We start from the raw sequence: 18419 nt of genomic DNA, 5'->3' as shown, positions 1-18419 counted from the left end.
ACTGTACAAAGAAGAGCAACTAAAATGGTGCATGGCCTACATCACAAAACGTACCAGGAAAGACTAAAAGATCTTAATATGTATACTTTAGAGCAGAGAAGGGAAAGGGGGGACATGATAGAAACTTTCAAATATATCAAGGGCTTTAACAAGGTACAGGTGGGAGACATTCTTCACAGGAAGAGGAGCAACAGAACACGAGGACATAAACTGAAACTAGAGGGAGGAAGATTCAGGGGAAATGTGAGGAAGAATTTTTTCACAGAAAGAGTAGTAGATAAGTGGAATAGCCTCCCAACAGAGGTGGTAGACGCAAATACAGTAGTACAATTTAAACATGCTTGGGATAGGCATATTGATATCCTTACAAAAAAATAAGGATCAAATATGGTTTGAGGTAACATGTTTAAAAAAAGGGGCAGACTAGATGGGCCAAGTGGTTCTTATCTGCCGTCAAATTCTATGTTTCTATGAATTTGAGGTACACATACGTAGTACTGAAATATGTTTTTTATAAGCTGGACTTCCAGGCATTCCTGGTAATTAACATTTCGAACCACTAGATGGCGCATAAAGACTATTCAACATCACAGAGATCTTTTAACTTAAATGATTGATACAGCTGTAGAAATTTGATTTTCTAATTAACTGGAACACAATATAAGTACTACACGGATGCTATCTGTTTTCCACTCTACATATAATGCAAACAGTGTAATCCATGCTGTGCTGACACACATACACTGAGGTAGCAGGGTGCTGGGAAGAGTGGAGAGAGTATAGTAGGAGGGTTGCTCAGTGTTGCTGATAAGGAGGATGAAGGCACTCGGGAGGGACTGAAGGAAACTGAAGGAGGATCAGCAAGCAGCAGATTGCTATTAAAGAGTGAGCATATGTGACTCACAAACCTCAGCTCCAGAGTCAAAGATTCACCTGCTTACCCAGCCATCTCCATTCCTAGGGAAGAACTGCACTCACTCACTCAGGGATGGATGGCCAGGAGATGTCCTCTCCCTCCAGGACTGACTCTTCAGAGGAGATCAGCTCATCCCTGCACATGACTAAAGGCATGTCCATCTTCCTGGATGTGAGTATGACCCGAGCACTGGGCTTTACACACTTGTACGGATCATTTAGCTTACAGGGTATTTGCTGGAGAGATTACACTGTGGTCTTCGCTGCCAGTTGTCTAGCTGACATTTTGGAATAATACAACTTTTATGTAAAGAACAGCAGATAATTCATCATTTCTCTAAGTAGGAGAAACACAGGGACAGTCATCCTGAGCAACCCTTAGAGTTACACATTAACCTGGTACCGTGTATCTGTCAGTGGGCTGCGGCATTTCACATAGATAGATAGATAGATAGATAGATAGATAGATAGATAGATAGATAGATAGATAGATAGATAGATAGACTTAAGGAAAAATAAATAATAGAACAATAAAAAAAAACGATAGCTCATTCAGTTGTCAGATCATCAGAAAAAAAGAATGCAGTAAGTAAATCAATCAACATATTGATCTATTGATAAACAAGCCCATAGACTATTCAATTCATAGAATGGAAAATAAATCAATATATAGATGGACAGATGGATAGATAGATAGATAGATTAGATAGAAGAAATGTTAAGTTTCAAAATTGTCAGCTTCATAATTACGGACACCCGATGACTCTACAACAGTCGGATCCCGACGGTTGTTTCTCCAACATCGGAATGCCAACTGCTAAATGCCCAACAGTGAGGATGCTGACTGACAGGGGCTATTTTCCCTCATGGGGGTCTACGACCCCATGGAGGGAGATTAGAAGAGGTGGCGAGTGCAGTGAGTCACTGAGCCCGCAAGAGGCTCCGATGCGCTTGCCCGCATGTCGGACTACTGACAGTCGGGATTCCGACGTCGGAGAAACAACCAACGGAATCCCGAGGGTCAGGGACACGTACCACACCCCATGATTACAATACAGGTTAAAATGCCCAATTAGTGTAATCCCTAATATGGCAGCCCCTAACCTACTGTAATGTGCATTTACTTATGAATATTACATTTTACTGCCATGTTTATGTGTGTATATAGCATTATTTATACAGTAATAACAGACAAAACTACCCCTAAATTAATATTAATATCATCTTAATGTCATTAAAAATAGCAACATTCTCCGAGAAAGGTACTAGATGATACACTGTATACTGCAGTTTCTCATAAATAAAACATACAAATAAATCCCACAGTTCAGATTTGATTCTGTTCCTTAAATAACATCAAGACAGAAATGAATTAAAAGTAAGGTGACCTAATTAATGGAGAGTCCAGTAGTTACAATATATGTGGTGGATTTTTGTACTGTACCAAAGTTAACACGTTTAAAACTCTGCCTTGCTGTTATATTATTTGTTATACACATTGTACCTGTACAGCAGTGGGGTCAAACTCATGACCCTCCAGCTGTTGTGGAACTACACATCCCAGCATGCCCTGCCTCAGATTTTATATAATGAATTGCTAAAACTGTGGCAGGGCATACTGGGACATGTAGTTCCACAACAGCTGGAGGGCTATGAGTGTGACACCACTGCTGTACAGTATGTGAAACTGTTACCATCAGAGAATGCTTTGTCAAATAGGTTATTACCCAGCTATAGTATGCATGCTGTCCATTTATAAATACAGGTTGAGTATCCCTTATCCGAAATGCTCGGGACCACAAGCATTTTGGATAAGGGATTTTTTTGGATATTGGAATTTTTTTTTTCATACTTACCTGGTCCCCTGGTGGTGCCTGGATGGTCCCCCGGCATCCACGGTGGCCTTCAGGATCCTCTTCAGCGACATCTCTGGTCCCAGGAGTGCATTGCTCGAGTGTGCGGGAATGCTAGTGACGTCACCGGCAAATCCGCGCATTTGCACAATGCGCCCCTGGGACCAGAGATGCCGCTGAAGATGATCCTGGAAGCTGCCGTGGACATTGGGGGATGAGGTAAGTATGAAAAAAAGGGGCTGGGGGGAAAAAAACACAAAAAAAAACACACAAAAATCGGAAAAACCACGGTTTTCGGAATATTTCCGTTTTTGGAATACACGGATAAGGGAGACCCGACCTGTAGTATTATTCTGCTATTTTATTTACATTATCAGGTTGTACATCTAACCCCTAACCCAAACCTCTGAACTAACCCTCATACCCTAACCCTAATACTTTAACCCTACTACAGTAACCCTGATACCCTAACCCTAAAGGGCAGACTGGATGGGCGTTTGGTTCTTAACTGCCATCAAATTCTGTGTTTCTATGTCAGCCCTGTGCAGTATACTGCTGTTTCTGCACACTAAGGGCCTTATTCTGGTTCACTCTTTCTGACAAAATCCTTCTTAGATGGAGAAAACCATGTGCACTGCAGGTGGGGCAGATGTAACTTGTGCAGAGAGAATTAGATTTGGGTGGGGTTTTACTTCAAAGTGAGATCTACAGTATATTGCAATGTAAAAATAAAGCAGCCAGTATTTACCCTGCACAGAAACAAAACAACTCACCCAAATCTAATTCTCTCTGCACATTTTACATCTGCCCCCCTGCAGTGCACATGGTTTTCTCCATCTAAGAAGGATTTTGTCAGAAAGAGTGAACTAGAATAAGGCCCTAAGCAACAGAGTCCACTCTCCTCTGTTTGTAAAGCAATCTGTTTTATTAGTGTTATATAATATTTATTGCTATATTTAAAATACCCCAGTGAGAACTACTCCAAGTGCAGTGTAATGGAAGTAATGAAAATGAATAATTGCTAAATGAACTATTATGAGAACAGATTTCATGCCGTTTATTTGACAATTAACCCAGATATAGTAAAATGAAAGGCAATATTTATAAACACCCTGGTAATATTTGGTTAATGGCTATTCATGCAGATTCTCTCTCTTCCTGTACACACATTATATGCACACTAAGCGCTACTCCTGTATTTGTGTAGACCTGCTTCCCGTGTTCTTGACTTTGCACAGTGGTAGGGATGGCCATCAATCTTCGATAATTTAAAATTATTGATGGTTTGTGGACGATGTTGAATACTTTTGCCATCGATGTGGGAGTATCAGATAGTTTCCCTACATCGATGGCAAAGGAGAAACGATGTTTCTTTTTTTTTTCTTAAAGTGCTGGGATCAAGAAGCATAGCTCCGCCCCCGACACCCGGAAGTCCCGCCCACGAGATCTGATTGGCCCACGGGCCATTCAGTCAAATATAATGGATGACCATCGACAGCTAAAACTATCGATGGTTATCCATCAAATAGTTTGCCACTATCGATGGATGGGTGCAGAATCACCATCGATGGCAACCATCGATAGCGTCTGCACCGATGGCCATCCCTACACAGTGGTGACAAGAATTTCAGATAGACGTATGATCAGGAGGTTTAACAGGTGCTACAAAAATCAAAGAATAATTTGTATTTTACAGTAAAAAAGTCTTCAATTAACAAAATGAGCTCCACTAAGAGCAAGGAATCCAAAAAGCAAAAAAAAAAATATTACTGTTACTGTTACTTTTATGTTAATGTTACTTTTATGCTGCCAGGCATTGAGGGTGTGATTCAGTTACTAGAATGTTTTAGAGTAGTTTCACACATGTGCGTAGTTGTAGTGGGTGCCATTGTTATGGGGTCCTTAGTCTATGGGAAGCCTGGACCCTGATTATACAGTTGCATACCAATGTCCCAGATTTTCCCGCAAAGTAATTGGTTCTGATCCATTGCCAAGCCTAATTGTATGAAGTTGAATTTTTAGAGAGTGTCTCATGGCTGTTATAAAAGTAAGTGACGCTATAATGTCACATAATAAGAATTTGGGCACTTTAATGTGGCGCGATATGGAATGGAGGCACTACAGTGTGGAATAATATGAAATGGGGCACAGTATGAACAGGGGTTCTGTAACTTGGCATAACATGAGAGAGGGACACTGTATGTCAAAATATAAATTTGGGGTACTGTGGGTATAATGTGTACTTGCAGACCTACAATGTGACTTTGTGTAAACCAGGAGACTACGATGGTTCATAAAATAAACGAAGGTACTACAATGCGGTATAACATTAAGTAGGGCACTAATATGGTTCACAAAACAAACCAGGGCAATATAAAATGAATAATACCGTAGAGGGGTGCCTTTCATGAATCATTGGGGCAGGGGACCCTTTGATATTTTTTATGGGACCCATAAAATTTATATTCATACCCTGGCTTAACATATTATTTCTGAGCAAATTACAACAATAAAGGTAATGATAAGTCATTTATTCTTGCTCACACCCATTGGAGCCACAAACAGAAAATTAATAATTTCCGTATATATTTGATCATGCGACCATTACTAACATGTCATGCAGAAATAAAATAATAATGTTTAAGGCTACTAAGGGGGTTATTCTGGTTGATTCGCAGCCTTGCGAGTCCACCAACTCCGCCCGGTGAATGAACGCCTACCCGCCGCCTCCTCGAAGTGCGGCTTCGCCCACACAGGCTGCGAATGGATGTTTTGCATAAACATCCATTCGCATGCCTCGGGTAACCGCCCACATCTTTCGATGGTCGCCGACCATCGAATGATGTGGTGCATGCACGCATATATAAGTGACTTTTAAGTTACTTACATATGCGTGCACGCTGGCGCGGATATGGGCAGGCAGCTGACATCCGGTGATGTCAGCTACCCACCCCCCGCACCCGCGTCACTGCCTCATTACCATGAGAACGCCCAGCCCATGGGGCAGCCCGGCTCCCCCGCACGCCGCCATGGGTGCGTGCACCCGGCGAACCAACAGTTTGCCATTGGTGCACGCACCCTACGTCTGCACATGTGCAGAAACGCGCGATGCGCAGACGCTCACCATCGGTCCTCCGTGCGAATGCACAGAGGACCGAATGGATATGACTAACCACCTAAGTAACCTTGTGGCTCATTGAATTTACCCCATGTAATTAAAAAAGCTATACAAAAATAAGCTTTTCTCTTCTGCCATCCCAGGTTCTGGATTTTGTTGCCTAAATCTGGATTTTTTTCATAGCCCAGATTAATTAGTTTATCCGTACTCCTCAAAGAATGAATGTTAATGGATGGGGACAGATACATTGTCACTGTATAATACCCGTAGAATTGTTTCTTGTAAACGCTACAATGTGCAGCTAATTGAAGATTAGTGTTTACACATTTTCTTTGCGAAACCATATCATACTTTCACTTATTCGGCAAGATCAAAAGAAACGGCATGTGTTATTTGTAATAAGGACTCTATTAGGCTTAAACATGAAAGCCGCTGCCTAAATTACCTTCGAATGTTTCTTGCCGGTGAGTGGAATAACCGGAGGAGTGAATTAGGAGCTGCTACAATCTCCGAGCATCCACAAGCCTAATAACAAAAAAATATTAAAAGAAGATGTCAAATAAGATTTAATTGGTCTGAATTAATCTGACACGTGTACAGAGATAGTCATTTCTTTTTTTCTTTACTTTTCAGATATTGAGAAGAGCAGACAAAAATGGTAAGGACACGACAGCGTTAAATATTTAATGGCATCTCTCTATGGTGTAAGGATAACTGTATGTCTTTATAACTTTCCTGTGGCCTGGACGATAAGGAAGATTATGATAGGCCAGCGAAAACTAAAGCCAATGACAGATCTGTCTAGATAGCAGAGGTGATATCTACTATAAGGCCCATTAGGACTCATCAGTGTTCAGTCCAGTCTACCTGCCACTTGTGTTGTCTGAGACCCACAATTAAATAGAAGCGCCACAATTCAAGCGGTTCTATTAAATGACCTAATTGTTGGTGAAAAAGTACATTATGTTTATGCCAAATAAAACAGATGGCCCATGCACCACCTAAAACCGCCCAAGATTATCAAGTCTCTACCATTGATGGCAGTAAACCACCAGATCTCCACTGATGATGGCAAAACCATCAACCCCCTGTGGCAAGCTATACCTGATTGCAGGGCTTAAAGTGGTCATGGAGAGGTGGTGGAACTCATTTCACTCTGCCACCTAATTCCCCCCTTCCCCTCACCCCATTAAGCAGAGCCAGGGCTGCAAATTATAATGTTTTCTTGTTAGAATGAATGTGCAGGGCCAAGATGGAGGTTGAACTAGTTGCACCTCCCCATTACAGGTGGTAAAACTCAGTTCCACCCAGTCCCCCCACTTTAACCCCTGCATGATTGTAGGCAGGGGCGTAACTCGATATTCATAGGCTCCACAGCAAAAGTTTTTAAGGGCCCCTTATTTAGCAACTGATGGTTATTCATTTATGTAAAACATTACTTAGACAGTGAAGATGGGCCCACTTCAGTTCTGGGCCCCATAGCGGCTGCACCCCTTGCACCTATGGTATTTACAACCTTGCTTGTATGTTCTATCATGCCCATTATTGTGGTATTGCCAGAGCACACATGTTGGGCAGCATTGGATTGCTATTTATGTGTTTTTTTTTAAAGCATTCTATAAGACTACTGGCAGCTATATGAAATGATTTATTTTTTTATAACAAGTTTTAGGAAGCTTTAAAATATATTTACAGTTTTTTTCTAGTAAACACCTAATGCTCAAAATTTTAATTGCAAAAATTGGAACACAAAAAGCACCATCCTGATTTGTTCAAAACCCTTCCCAGAAACTACTACTTTTAGGCTAAAGAATCCCACTTAAATGTAAGCTCAACCCCATCTGAGCTCTGCTAATTGGGCATGACTTCCCACCATAGGGACATTGGAATCAGTGTTAGTGTAGTAGGCTTTGATTTCCTGGTTCAGTTACCAGGGGATAAAGTAAGGAGGGACTGGGTGGAAATGAGTTCCACTACTTGTAATAGAAGGTGGAACTGTTTCCACCTACACCACAGCCCTGCACAGTAATGCCAATAGAAAAGCCCTTTCCAGCAGCTTCCTTATCTGGCACGACAACTGTGATGTCATGTCACAGCTGCTAAAGCGAATAAGGGCCACTAAGAGGAGCAGGCTCTGTGCATGCAGAAATCAAAGTGAGAGTGGGTGAAGGAACACAAAGAGGCGGTGAAGCTGCTAGAGGGACACAGGCAATGAGCGGATGGAGTGACAAAGACAGATTTGTATAAGGTGCAATGCACTACTGTGGGCATTATGTGTATAAGGGGCAATATTACTGTGGGCATTATTTATTAGGAGCACTAGTTCTGTGTGCATTAGGTTCATAAGGGGCATCACTAGAATTATGTTAAAGGGACACTACTGCTGTGAGCATTATGTGTTAGGGAATTGTGTATAAGGGACACTATTGTGTGTCATAACATGTATAAGGGGTACTAATGTGTAGATAGATTGTGCTACTGTGCGGCATAATTTGAATTTGAGGTAAAATTATGTGGTCTCACAAGGAAGGAAAGTCCCTTCCTTGTGAGACCACTGCGCCTTTATAAAGTACGGAAAATAGGGCACAAATGTATAGTTTGCAGGGTAAGGAGGTGCAGACAACCTGAGCATTGGCCTGTGATCTCCAAAAGGGGAAAGAGATCCACCACCTTTTCGGGACCACTTCAAGTCCTGTCCAGTACGATTATGCCAAAATACATAGCTGCTAGATTGTCAGGTTGTTTTTGCCCTGCATCTTTAAATCTAGAATTGTTCCAGGATCAGGAAAACAAAGCCAATGACATTTGGGCCTTCTAATAAAACATACCATGACGGATACTATTGTGAGAGGGAACTGTGGGACTTGAGCAGTTTTCTCCAATATCTGCTGCAGCGCCCTCTGCACACCTCCATGGAATACCTGCAGTTTGTAGGAATCAAATTATTTTCAGTGGTTTCAATTAACAGTACTGTAGGTCCATCTGGTGCAAGCAATGTACTGGGAGGGACACACCCTCACCCTGTCTATTGCCCTTAGCCACAGACCCATTATGGATCAGTTGGTCACCAGCAAGATGTTAGTCATTAGGTCGACACCATTAGGTCCACATGCATTTAGGTCGCCATGTGTCTAGATCGACATGCAGGAATGTCGACATGAGTCTAGGTCGACATGGGGGTTAGGTCAACAGGGTCATTAGGTGGACATGGGTAAGGTCGACAGTGAAAAAGTCGACATGGTTATTTACATTTTTATTTATTTTTACCCTTATGTCGACACAGTCAACATAAACACTAAAACGTACCACCGCTTCGCCTCGCTACGCTCGACACACTATTTTATTTGCCCTGAAAAACACATCTGTACGGCTATATGCACAATGTGGCACTACTATGTCTGCAGCTGCATTATCCACCAATCACGTTACTGCAATGCTCAAGTCATTGCAAAGTATATAATTACATATCAGAACCTGTCCCTGCCAGTGTCAAAGATTTGAAAAAAGAGAATTTTATGTCTACTGTATAAAAAAGAATCACATATCTTTGCTGATTTAAAGGATGAAGAATTTCGGAATACAGTTTTCTTGACTTACAGTAATGCTGTTACAATGTCATTTGAAGAAAAGTGTCATGAAATGAGAACCCTATCTGTGGGTGTTACATGCTAGTAATAATCCTTTCTGGGTCTTGTACTAAGGAATTGCTCATTTGGGTGAATAACCTCGGGCCAAAAACATGTTGTACTGCGGTTCCTGCACTCACACAAAGCTTTCTCTGCTAGTTAGTGATTGTTTTGTGCACATTAACTGATATTTGCATAATGCGGATAATTACTTCCACAAGTATTATCTCTTCCATTAGGACCTTTAATCTTACTATAAAACGTACATACAAAAGGAAAACAAAATAAATGCTATAACTATTAAATAATGTTGCTCTATAATATCCCTTTCACACCAGCCTAAATTCCCGGGTTGAGTCCGGGAACAACCCGGTACTAGCGCCGGTGTGAAAGGTTACCGGGACAAATTACCGGGCTAATTTGCCAGCAATCCAACCCTGCTAGGTAGCAGGGTTGTTCCCGGGTTCAACCTGGGGACCTGGCTGGTGTGAATGGGGTACGGGTATATTTACCCGGGTTGCCGGTCCTCGGTGTCCTGTCCGGCCGGGAATTGAAGCAGGCGGAGGGCGCAAATGATGGGACAGGCGGTGGATGATGATGATGATGCAGCTCTCCGGTGGCAGTGACGGCGCCAGAGAGCTGCCTCATCTTCATCCGCCACCTGTCCCGTCATTTGCGGCGCCGCCTGTGTGGATCCCTGGCCTGCACAGAGGACAAGCAACCGGGGTGAGTATTCTCACCACCTCCTGCCCACCTCCGCCACCATCCCGCCGACTGCCTGACGCCATCCCGCCGACTGCCCGCCTCCTCCCCAACTCCTGCCGGCCTCCTTCCCGCCCCCTTCACACACCAGAAAATGCAGGGACTTTTCTGGTGTGAATGGGTCCAAACCCGGGTATGTCCCTGCTTGTCCCGGGAACTGAATTCCCGGGTTTGTCCCTGCATTTCTGGTGGTAAAGGGGTATAATTTGTTTTATTCTCTAGATAGATAATGCTGTTATATGTGTTTTACCTGTGACCCATTCTAGAAGGTTTTACTTTTTCTTCCAGACACTGCCGAATTTTGATAAGGATTCAGTATTAAATACTCTCTGTACTAATCACAACATCCCAAACTGTAGCGCTCTTACATGGAAGGTCACCCACAATATTTCAGCCTGTACCGCAGAAGCATGAGATATTCATATTTAATGTTATTGTCGTCTTCACCTCCTGTGCTACAGGGTACATTTAAATCAGAGCTTTATTTAGCTCTCTGGAGCCTCCAGGCAGATGACATTCGGCTCCACAATGGCTGCCCACAAGCTGACACAACTTACATACAGTATGTTTTTATAAAATAAGATAGTCTTATGCTGTGTATACACGGGGGAGATATATTGCTCAGTTTCTCCTTTACATGAGCGACCAGAGATGGTCGCCGATGAAAAAGAAACTGCCGGGGGAGCCCGGCAGTGGTAATCAGCTGGTCCCAGGAGCATGTTACTGCGACCAGCAATCACTACAGGGGCAAAAACGGGAGCGCGCACCCGGCGATATATCGCCGGTGCACACTCCCATTGCGGGCAATATGGTCGCTCAGCGACCATATTTCCTGCGATTTTGCACAAAATCGCCCCTTTGTGTACGCACCTTAAGTATAAGAATCACATCAGACACCGTAACTATATAATCCCAAGGGTGCAGTTATTTCTCGCCTGATTTTCCTTAATGGACGAAGTACTGGCTCCTTGTAATAAGTATATAAGTATTCTCCAAATGTATCTACGGGGGGGTGCAGTTAAGGTGTCGGCGAACGGGATGCCGACAGTCGAAATACCAGCTGCCTAAACATTGGAATCCTAACATCAGTAGAGATGCTGATGCTGGTATCTCGACAGCGGTATACCTTCATTAGGTCAACAAGCATTAGGTTGAGAAGCATTGGGTCGACACGCATTAGGTCGACATGCTGAAAGGTGGATATGGGTCTCGGTCGACAGGTCATTAGGTCGACACAAGCATTAGGTCAACATGGGCAAGGTCGAGAGTCAAAAGGTCAACATGGGGTTTTTCACTGTTGTTTTAAGTTGACACGTGCCGACACGCGGTATTTCATGTCCTACCATCCGCTAGGGCAGGGGTGTCCAAACTTTTTGCAACAAGGGCCAGATTTGGTGAGTGTAAATGTGTGGGGGCCGACCATTCAGCCTGACATCCTTTGAATCATTAATCACATCAGAATGGCCCCCCACTCTGCCCCCATTCACTCTATGTCCCCCAGCCTGCCCCTTCACTGTATTTCCCCAAGCCTGCCCCCATTCACTGTATGCCCCCCAGCCTGCCCCTCCTTCACTTTATGTCCCCCATTCACTGTATGTTCCCCACTCTGCACCCATTCACTCTGTCCCCCAGCCTGCCCCTTCTCTTAATGTCCATCAGTGCCTCCATTCATTGTATGTCCCCAAGCCTGACCCTCCTTCACTGTACGACTCCTATTCACTGTATGACCCCCATTCACTATGTACCCCACTCTGCCCCATTCACTGTATGTCCCCCAGCCTGCCCCTGCTCCCCCTTCTCTGAATGGCCATCACTGCCTCCATTCACTGTATGTCCCCCACTCTGCCCCCTCCCTTCTCTGTATGTTTCCCAGCCCCTTGTGTGAGCCAGAGGAAGGAGAGGCAAAGCAGGCACTGCAAGGACAGGAGATGCTTGGGCTCCCGCTGCTGCCCTCCTCCGCTCTGCATGTTACGGAATCAAACTTCCCCCTTGCTGCCCCCCTCCCCAAACACTGCTGTCACTGTGATTGTGGAGTAGAGTCAGTGGCGTAACTATAGCACCGCAGCCCCCGCCACCGCGGGGGGGCGCTGTGCATATGGGGGCGCCGGGGGCTGCGGTGCTATAGTTACACCTCCCCCAATCCCCCGCAGGCTTACCTATTTCGCTGGTCCTGGCGGCTCCGTTCTTTTGCTGAGGACCACCACAAAATGGCCACCCCCATATAGCACACAGTTCTCTGAAACTGTCTGCTGTATGGGGGCGGCCATTTTGTGGTGGTCCTCAGCAGAAGAACGGAGCTGCCTGGACCAGCGCGAAAGGTAAGGCTGCGGGGATTGGGGGGGTTTGAATGGGCGGCGGGGGGCGCCCCCCCTAACGGCGGGGGGGCGCCCAAAACGTAGCTATGCCGCTGAGTAGGGTGATATACGATTGCAGCAGCAGGGGTAGGACTCCAAACACATCTGACTGTGGCTGCCAGCACCTCCTCACTGCAGTAGACAGCAAGGTAAAGGTGTGCTCGCCGGGGCCCCACCTTTAGTGTCCTGTGCTGTGCTTCCCACATCTGATGCTCTGCCCGCTTCCAGCTGGAGGCTGTGGGCTGCTTGAAATGACAGCAGGGGCCGCAATTGGCCCCCTTGCCTGATTTTGGACATGCCTGCGCTAGGGTGTGGTGGGAGAATAAAATCCAGTGCCGAGCATAGCGAGGCACTGTGCCGGAAGCATGGCGAGAGCAGCCACTGTGTTGACATTCGGGTAAAAAAACAGTGAAAACACCATGTCGACCGTTTTACTGTCGACCTTGCCCATGTTGACCTAATGCTTATGTCGACCTAATAACCTGTCCACCTAGACCCATGTAGACCTAATGGTGTTAACCCAATGCTTGTCGACCATCTTTTTGTAGACCTAATGATCCATACCCTCGACAGCCAGGAATACTGGCCATAAGTGTGCAGGGTGTTGTAGTCAGTGCTGTTTTTCAGCAGGCTCCAGCAGGAATTGCAGTGAAAAAATAAAGCCAGTATTTTCCCTGCACAGAAAAAAAATTACTTACTCAAATCTAATTCTCTCTGCACAAGTTACATCTGCCCCACCTGCAGTGCACAAGGTTTTGTCCATTTGAGAAGGAATTTGCCTTTGTGAGTGAACCAGAATAAGGGCCAAAATGCATAGAACATTTTAGTGAATTCTATGCAATGCAGAGACCATTAAGCTACCTATATACAATACATACAGCATTATAGTGACAATACATTATCATTGCAGAGAATTCTTGTGACCGATACACAATATAGCGACTATTCTGCTCCGTTCCCCCCATTTTTTAACAGTCTCTATGGCATACTTGCCTACCTAAACTCTTCTCTCCGGGAGAAGCCCGGAGAGGAGACTGGCAGCATCACTTCTGGGGGCGGGGGCCTGGTGTAGCGTGCGCCTCGTGGCAACGGAGCTTCCCCCGGGTTCCGCCGCCGCAGCTCCCCCTAGCCGCTCCGCTTCCCCCCCCCCAACCCTGCCCGTCTCCCTGAAGCTGAGGATGCCGCTGCCCCGCCGACGGAGGATTTGCATAGCCCCATGTGGGTAAGCACCAATAATAACCAATACAGTACAGGGTATCAGTGTTCTGGCCAATTATGGAAGAGATGGCCTGTATTGGTTAGTCTGGCGTATACAGGAATATGGTCACTTATTACGTTCATGGCTAATACCGGTATATTAAGATCTACATAGCCTGAACATGTCCAGGTTGTTTACGAGTTGCTATGAGGGTGGTTCAATAAATAAGGTAACAATACCTCTCATTTGGTAAATTCATTTTACTCGTACATATACGTATAATCATTAGTATGGCCTTGGTTCAGATTATTTGTACACATAGCGGCAGAGCCAGATTAAGGTCTAAATGGGCCTGGAGCTGAAAATGATCAAGGGCCTATTATGCACAATAATAGGGGTTGTGGCCAGCACCTAATAATGTGGGGGCGAGACCAGAGTTCTGGTTGGGTGGTCTGCTCATGGGTGTGTCTCTATTTGTGTAAATACGTTCAACTACCGTATATACTCGAGTATAAGCCGACCCGAATATAAGCCGAGGCCCCTAATTTTGCCCCAAAAATCTGGGAAAACTTATTGACTCGAGTATAAGCCGGGGGTGGGAAACACAGCGGTTACTGGTCTGACACACACACACACACACACATACGGTATTACCGGTAGTATACATACAAACAGCGAAGAACTCACAATGTATACAAACAATACTGACAAAAACACACAAATGGTATACACACAGTTGACACAGACATACACACACTTGCACAGTATACATACACATGCACAGTATACACACATGCACAGTATACATACACACACAGACATGCACAGTATACATACACGCACAAACATGCACAGTATACATTACATACACACACATACACACACACAGACATGCACAGTACACATAGTGTGTAAAAAAACAGCATAAAGGTAATTTATTACAGCACATACCCAGAGCCCCCTCACTGCCCCCCCCCCCCCCCCCCCCCCCCCCACACACACACACACCAGAATTTATTTAACATTTCATGTTGGTACCTTTATTCACAGTACCGGTACTTTAGACGCAGGACGGAGCAGAGGGAGCAGAGCACCAGGCAGGAAGTGTCAACCTCTGACACTCCTGCGTGTGTCCGGCCCCTGCTCTGTCCTGCTGCAGCGTGGCGTCGGCGGTAGAACGGGCGGGCAAGGTAGGGAAACCGGCTGGTGAGCTGGGAGAGCGGGCGGATAAGGCAGGGGAGCCGGCGGCAGCAGTGCACAGCTCCGGCGCTTTGTGATATGTCTGCGCCCGGAGCTAGTGTTCTGCCGGCTCCGCCGATGTGTATTTTCCACTTGACTCGAGTATAAGCCGAGGAGGGGGTTTTCTGCCCAAAAAATTGGGCAGAAAAACTCGGCTTATACTCGAGTATATACGGTAATTCTATTTGCCTGGAAAGGGCAGGGGGCTGGCATAAAAAAATACAGGGAGATATATTGGTGGGTGAACTCCAAAAGGCGCACCCGCAGGATGCCGATGTCCTAAAATACTTGTGAGGTGAGGCCGCACTCCAGAAACTTGGTAGACAACATTTCAGCACCTTTTATGTGGTCACCTAAATTTACCACATCATATACCCCTTATACAAATCATGCAACACAATAGTAACTCCCTCATACTGTACTTGCCTCTTACACATTATGCCACATGGAATGAGCAAAAATTCACACTATGGCACACAGATTGAGTCAAAATTCACGTTATGCCACACAGATTAAGGCAAAATTCACATTTTGCCACATGGATTGGGCCAAAATACACACTATACCAGGTATGTCCAGCTGTTGTGAAAATACACATCCCAGCATGCCCTTGACATAGTTTTAGCATTCCCTAATAATAAAACTGTGGCAATGCATGATGGGATTTATAGTTTCACAACAGCTGGAGGGCCATAGTTTGGACATGCCTGCACTATACCAAACAGATTGAGCAATAATGCAAAATATGCTTCATAAACAGGGGCATTGCGCGCCAAAGGCGCGCATTAAAAATTTACTCCATAATGCCAATTACATGTTAAGTCACACACCACAATCTCCATTACGTATTATGCCAAACACCATAATGCCTATTAAAAATTATGCTGCATAAGTGCTGCTTACCTACATCTTCATTGCCAGGGGTTCCATGCTCGTTGCCATGTGGGATTACATGCTCGTGGGAACTGGGGGACAGCCGCCACCAGGCAAAAATGACAGCTGGGTAGAGAGCAGGGGGTTGCCCGGCTGTATTTAGAGCACTGCATGTCCCGGCTATTTGAAATAATACCCCTTTAACAGCAGAAAATGCAGGGACTTACACAGGAATATGGTCCCAGGATCATGCAGGGACATTCCCGGACTGGCCCCTTTTACACCAACCTAGTCCCTGCATTTTCTGATGTGAGGGGGAGAGAAAACCACCCCCGTCCCCTTTAAACAACCAGCTATATCTTCGGAACCAACTGACCCATTTACATGTAGGCTTCGAATGATTTTGGTCCTGTGAAACTGGGCCGTTTGGTTCCAGAGAAATCTGTCCTCAAACAACATGAACAGCCATGAAATTACATTTCAGAAATGAAAAAAAAAAAATTGGTTTACCCGCAAAATCTCTAGAACCAATGAACCCATATGGACCAGGTATCAGAATGAAGGCCCAGCTATTTGGGTTCGACTGAGATCAACCTCAAGCTTCTGTGATGCCGGAGGGGGAACTGGCAGCCGTTGGAACCGGGTGGAGGTCAGAATTAGTGGGTCCCATGTTATCCTATGGGGAAAACATTCCATGTTTGCCTGGCGGTATCTCCGGTTCCCGGGGGGCTAGCGACGTAGGGCTGGGCTCGCTGGAAAGCCCTGACCCTCAGCTACAAAATGGGCCTATTTGGAGAGTGGGCCTGGAGCTGTAGCTCCATCAGGTCCATTATTAATCCGGCCCTGCATAGCGGTGGGCGCCTATTCAATGGTGTCTTGCCCAACAGCATTGAAGGGGCAGATCGACAGAAAGGGGCCGACTTTAAAAGCTGTCGGGCCCGTTTTGATAAATAAGGTAACAATACCTCTCATTTGGTAAATTCATTTTACTCGTACATATACGTATAATCATTAGTATGGCCTTGGTTCAGATTATTTGTACACATAGCGGCAGAGCCAGATTAAGGTCTAAATGGGCCTGGAGCTGAAAATGATCAAGGGCCTATTATGCACAATAATAGGGGTTGTGGCCAGCACCTAATAATGTGGGGGCGAGACCAGAGTTCTGGTTGGGTGGTCTGCTCATGGGTGTGTCTCTATTTGTGTAAATACGTTCAACTACCGTATATACTCGAGTATAAGCCGACCCGAATATAAGCCGAGGCCCCTAATTTTGCCCCAAAAATCTGGGAAAACTTATTGACTCGAGTATAAGCCGGGGGTGGGAAACACAGCGGTTACTGGTCTGACACACACACACACACACACATACGGTATTACCGGTAGTATACATACAAACAGCGAAGAACTCACAATGTATACAAACAATACTGACAAAAACACACAAATGGTATACACACAGTTGACACAGACATACACACACTTGCACAGTATACATACACATGCACAGTATACACACATGCACAGTATACATACACACACAGACATGCACAGTATACATACACGCACAAACATGCACAGTATACATTACATACACACACATACACACACACAGACATGCACAGTACACATAGTGTGTAAAAAAACAGCATAAAGGTAATTTATTACAGCACATACCCAGAGCCCCCTCACTGCCCCCCTCGAGTATAAGCCGAGGAGGGGGTTTTCTGCCCAAAAAATTGGGCAGAAAAACTCGGCTTATACTCGAGTATATACGGTAATTCTATTTGCCTGGAAAGGGCAGGGGGCTGGCATAAAAAAATACAGGGAGATATATTGGTGGGTGAACTCCAAAAGGCGCACCCGCAGGATGCCGATGTCCTAAAATACTTGTGAGGTGAGGCCGCACTCCAGAAACTTGGTAGACAACATTTCAGCACCTTTTATGTGGTCACCTAAATTTACCACATCATATACCCCTTATACAAATCATGCAACACAATAGTAACTCCCTCATACTGTACTTGCCTCTTACACATTATGCCACATGGAATGAGCAAAAATTCACACTATGGCACACAGATTGAGTCAAAATTCACGTTATGCCACACAGATTAAGGCAAAATTCACATTTTGCCACATGGATTGGGCCAAAATACACACTATACCAGGTATGTCCAGCTGTTGTGAAAATACACATCCCAGCATGCCCTTGACATAGTTTTAGCATTCCCTAATAATAAAACTGTGGCAATGCATGATGGGATTTATAGTTTCACAACAGCTGGAGGGCCATAGTTTGGACATGCCTGCACTATACCAAACAGATTGAGCAATAATGCAAAATATGCTTCATAAACAGGGGCATTGCGCGCCAAAGGCGCGCATTAAAAATTTACTCCATAATGCCAATTACATGTTAAGTCACACACCACAATCTCCATTACGTATTATGCCAAACACCATAATGCCTATTAAAAA

The 18419-nt window shown here is 44.9% G+C and overlaps 1 protein-coding gene across 1 annotated transcript in view; it reads left to right on the top strand.

Moving 5' to 3' along the window:
- The first annotated feature begins 662 nt into the window (after positions 1-662).
- The window catches only part of NECAB1 (N-terminal EF-hand calcium binding protein 1), a 207254-nt gene continuing 189497 nt past the window's right edge, over positions 663-18419 (top strand). Inside the window, exons 1-2 of the mRNA XM_083187086.1 lie at positions 663-1087; positions 6520-6544. Coding sequence (XP_083043212.1) covers positions 989-1087; positions 6520-6544 — 124 coding nt within the window. The 5' untranslated portion in view covers positions 663-988. The remainder of the gene's footprint in view (positions 1088-6519; positions 6545-18419) is intronic.

Source organism: Crinia signifera, chromosome 5 (assembly GCF_055691185.1).
Source record: "Crinia signifera chromosome 5, ASM5569118v1, whole genome shotgun sequence".
NCBI classification, from domain to species: domain Eukaryota; kingdom Metazoa; phylum Chordata; class Amphibia; order Anura; family Myobatrachidae; genus Crinia; species Crinia signifera.
The sequence above is the reverse complement of the archived record's forward strand: the minus strand, read 5'-3'. Positions and strand labels throughout refer to the sequence as shown.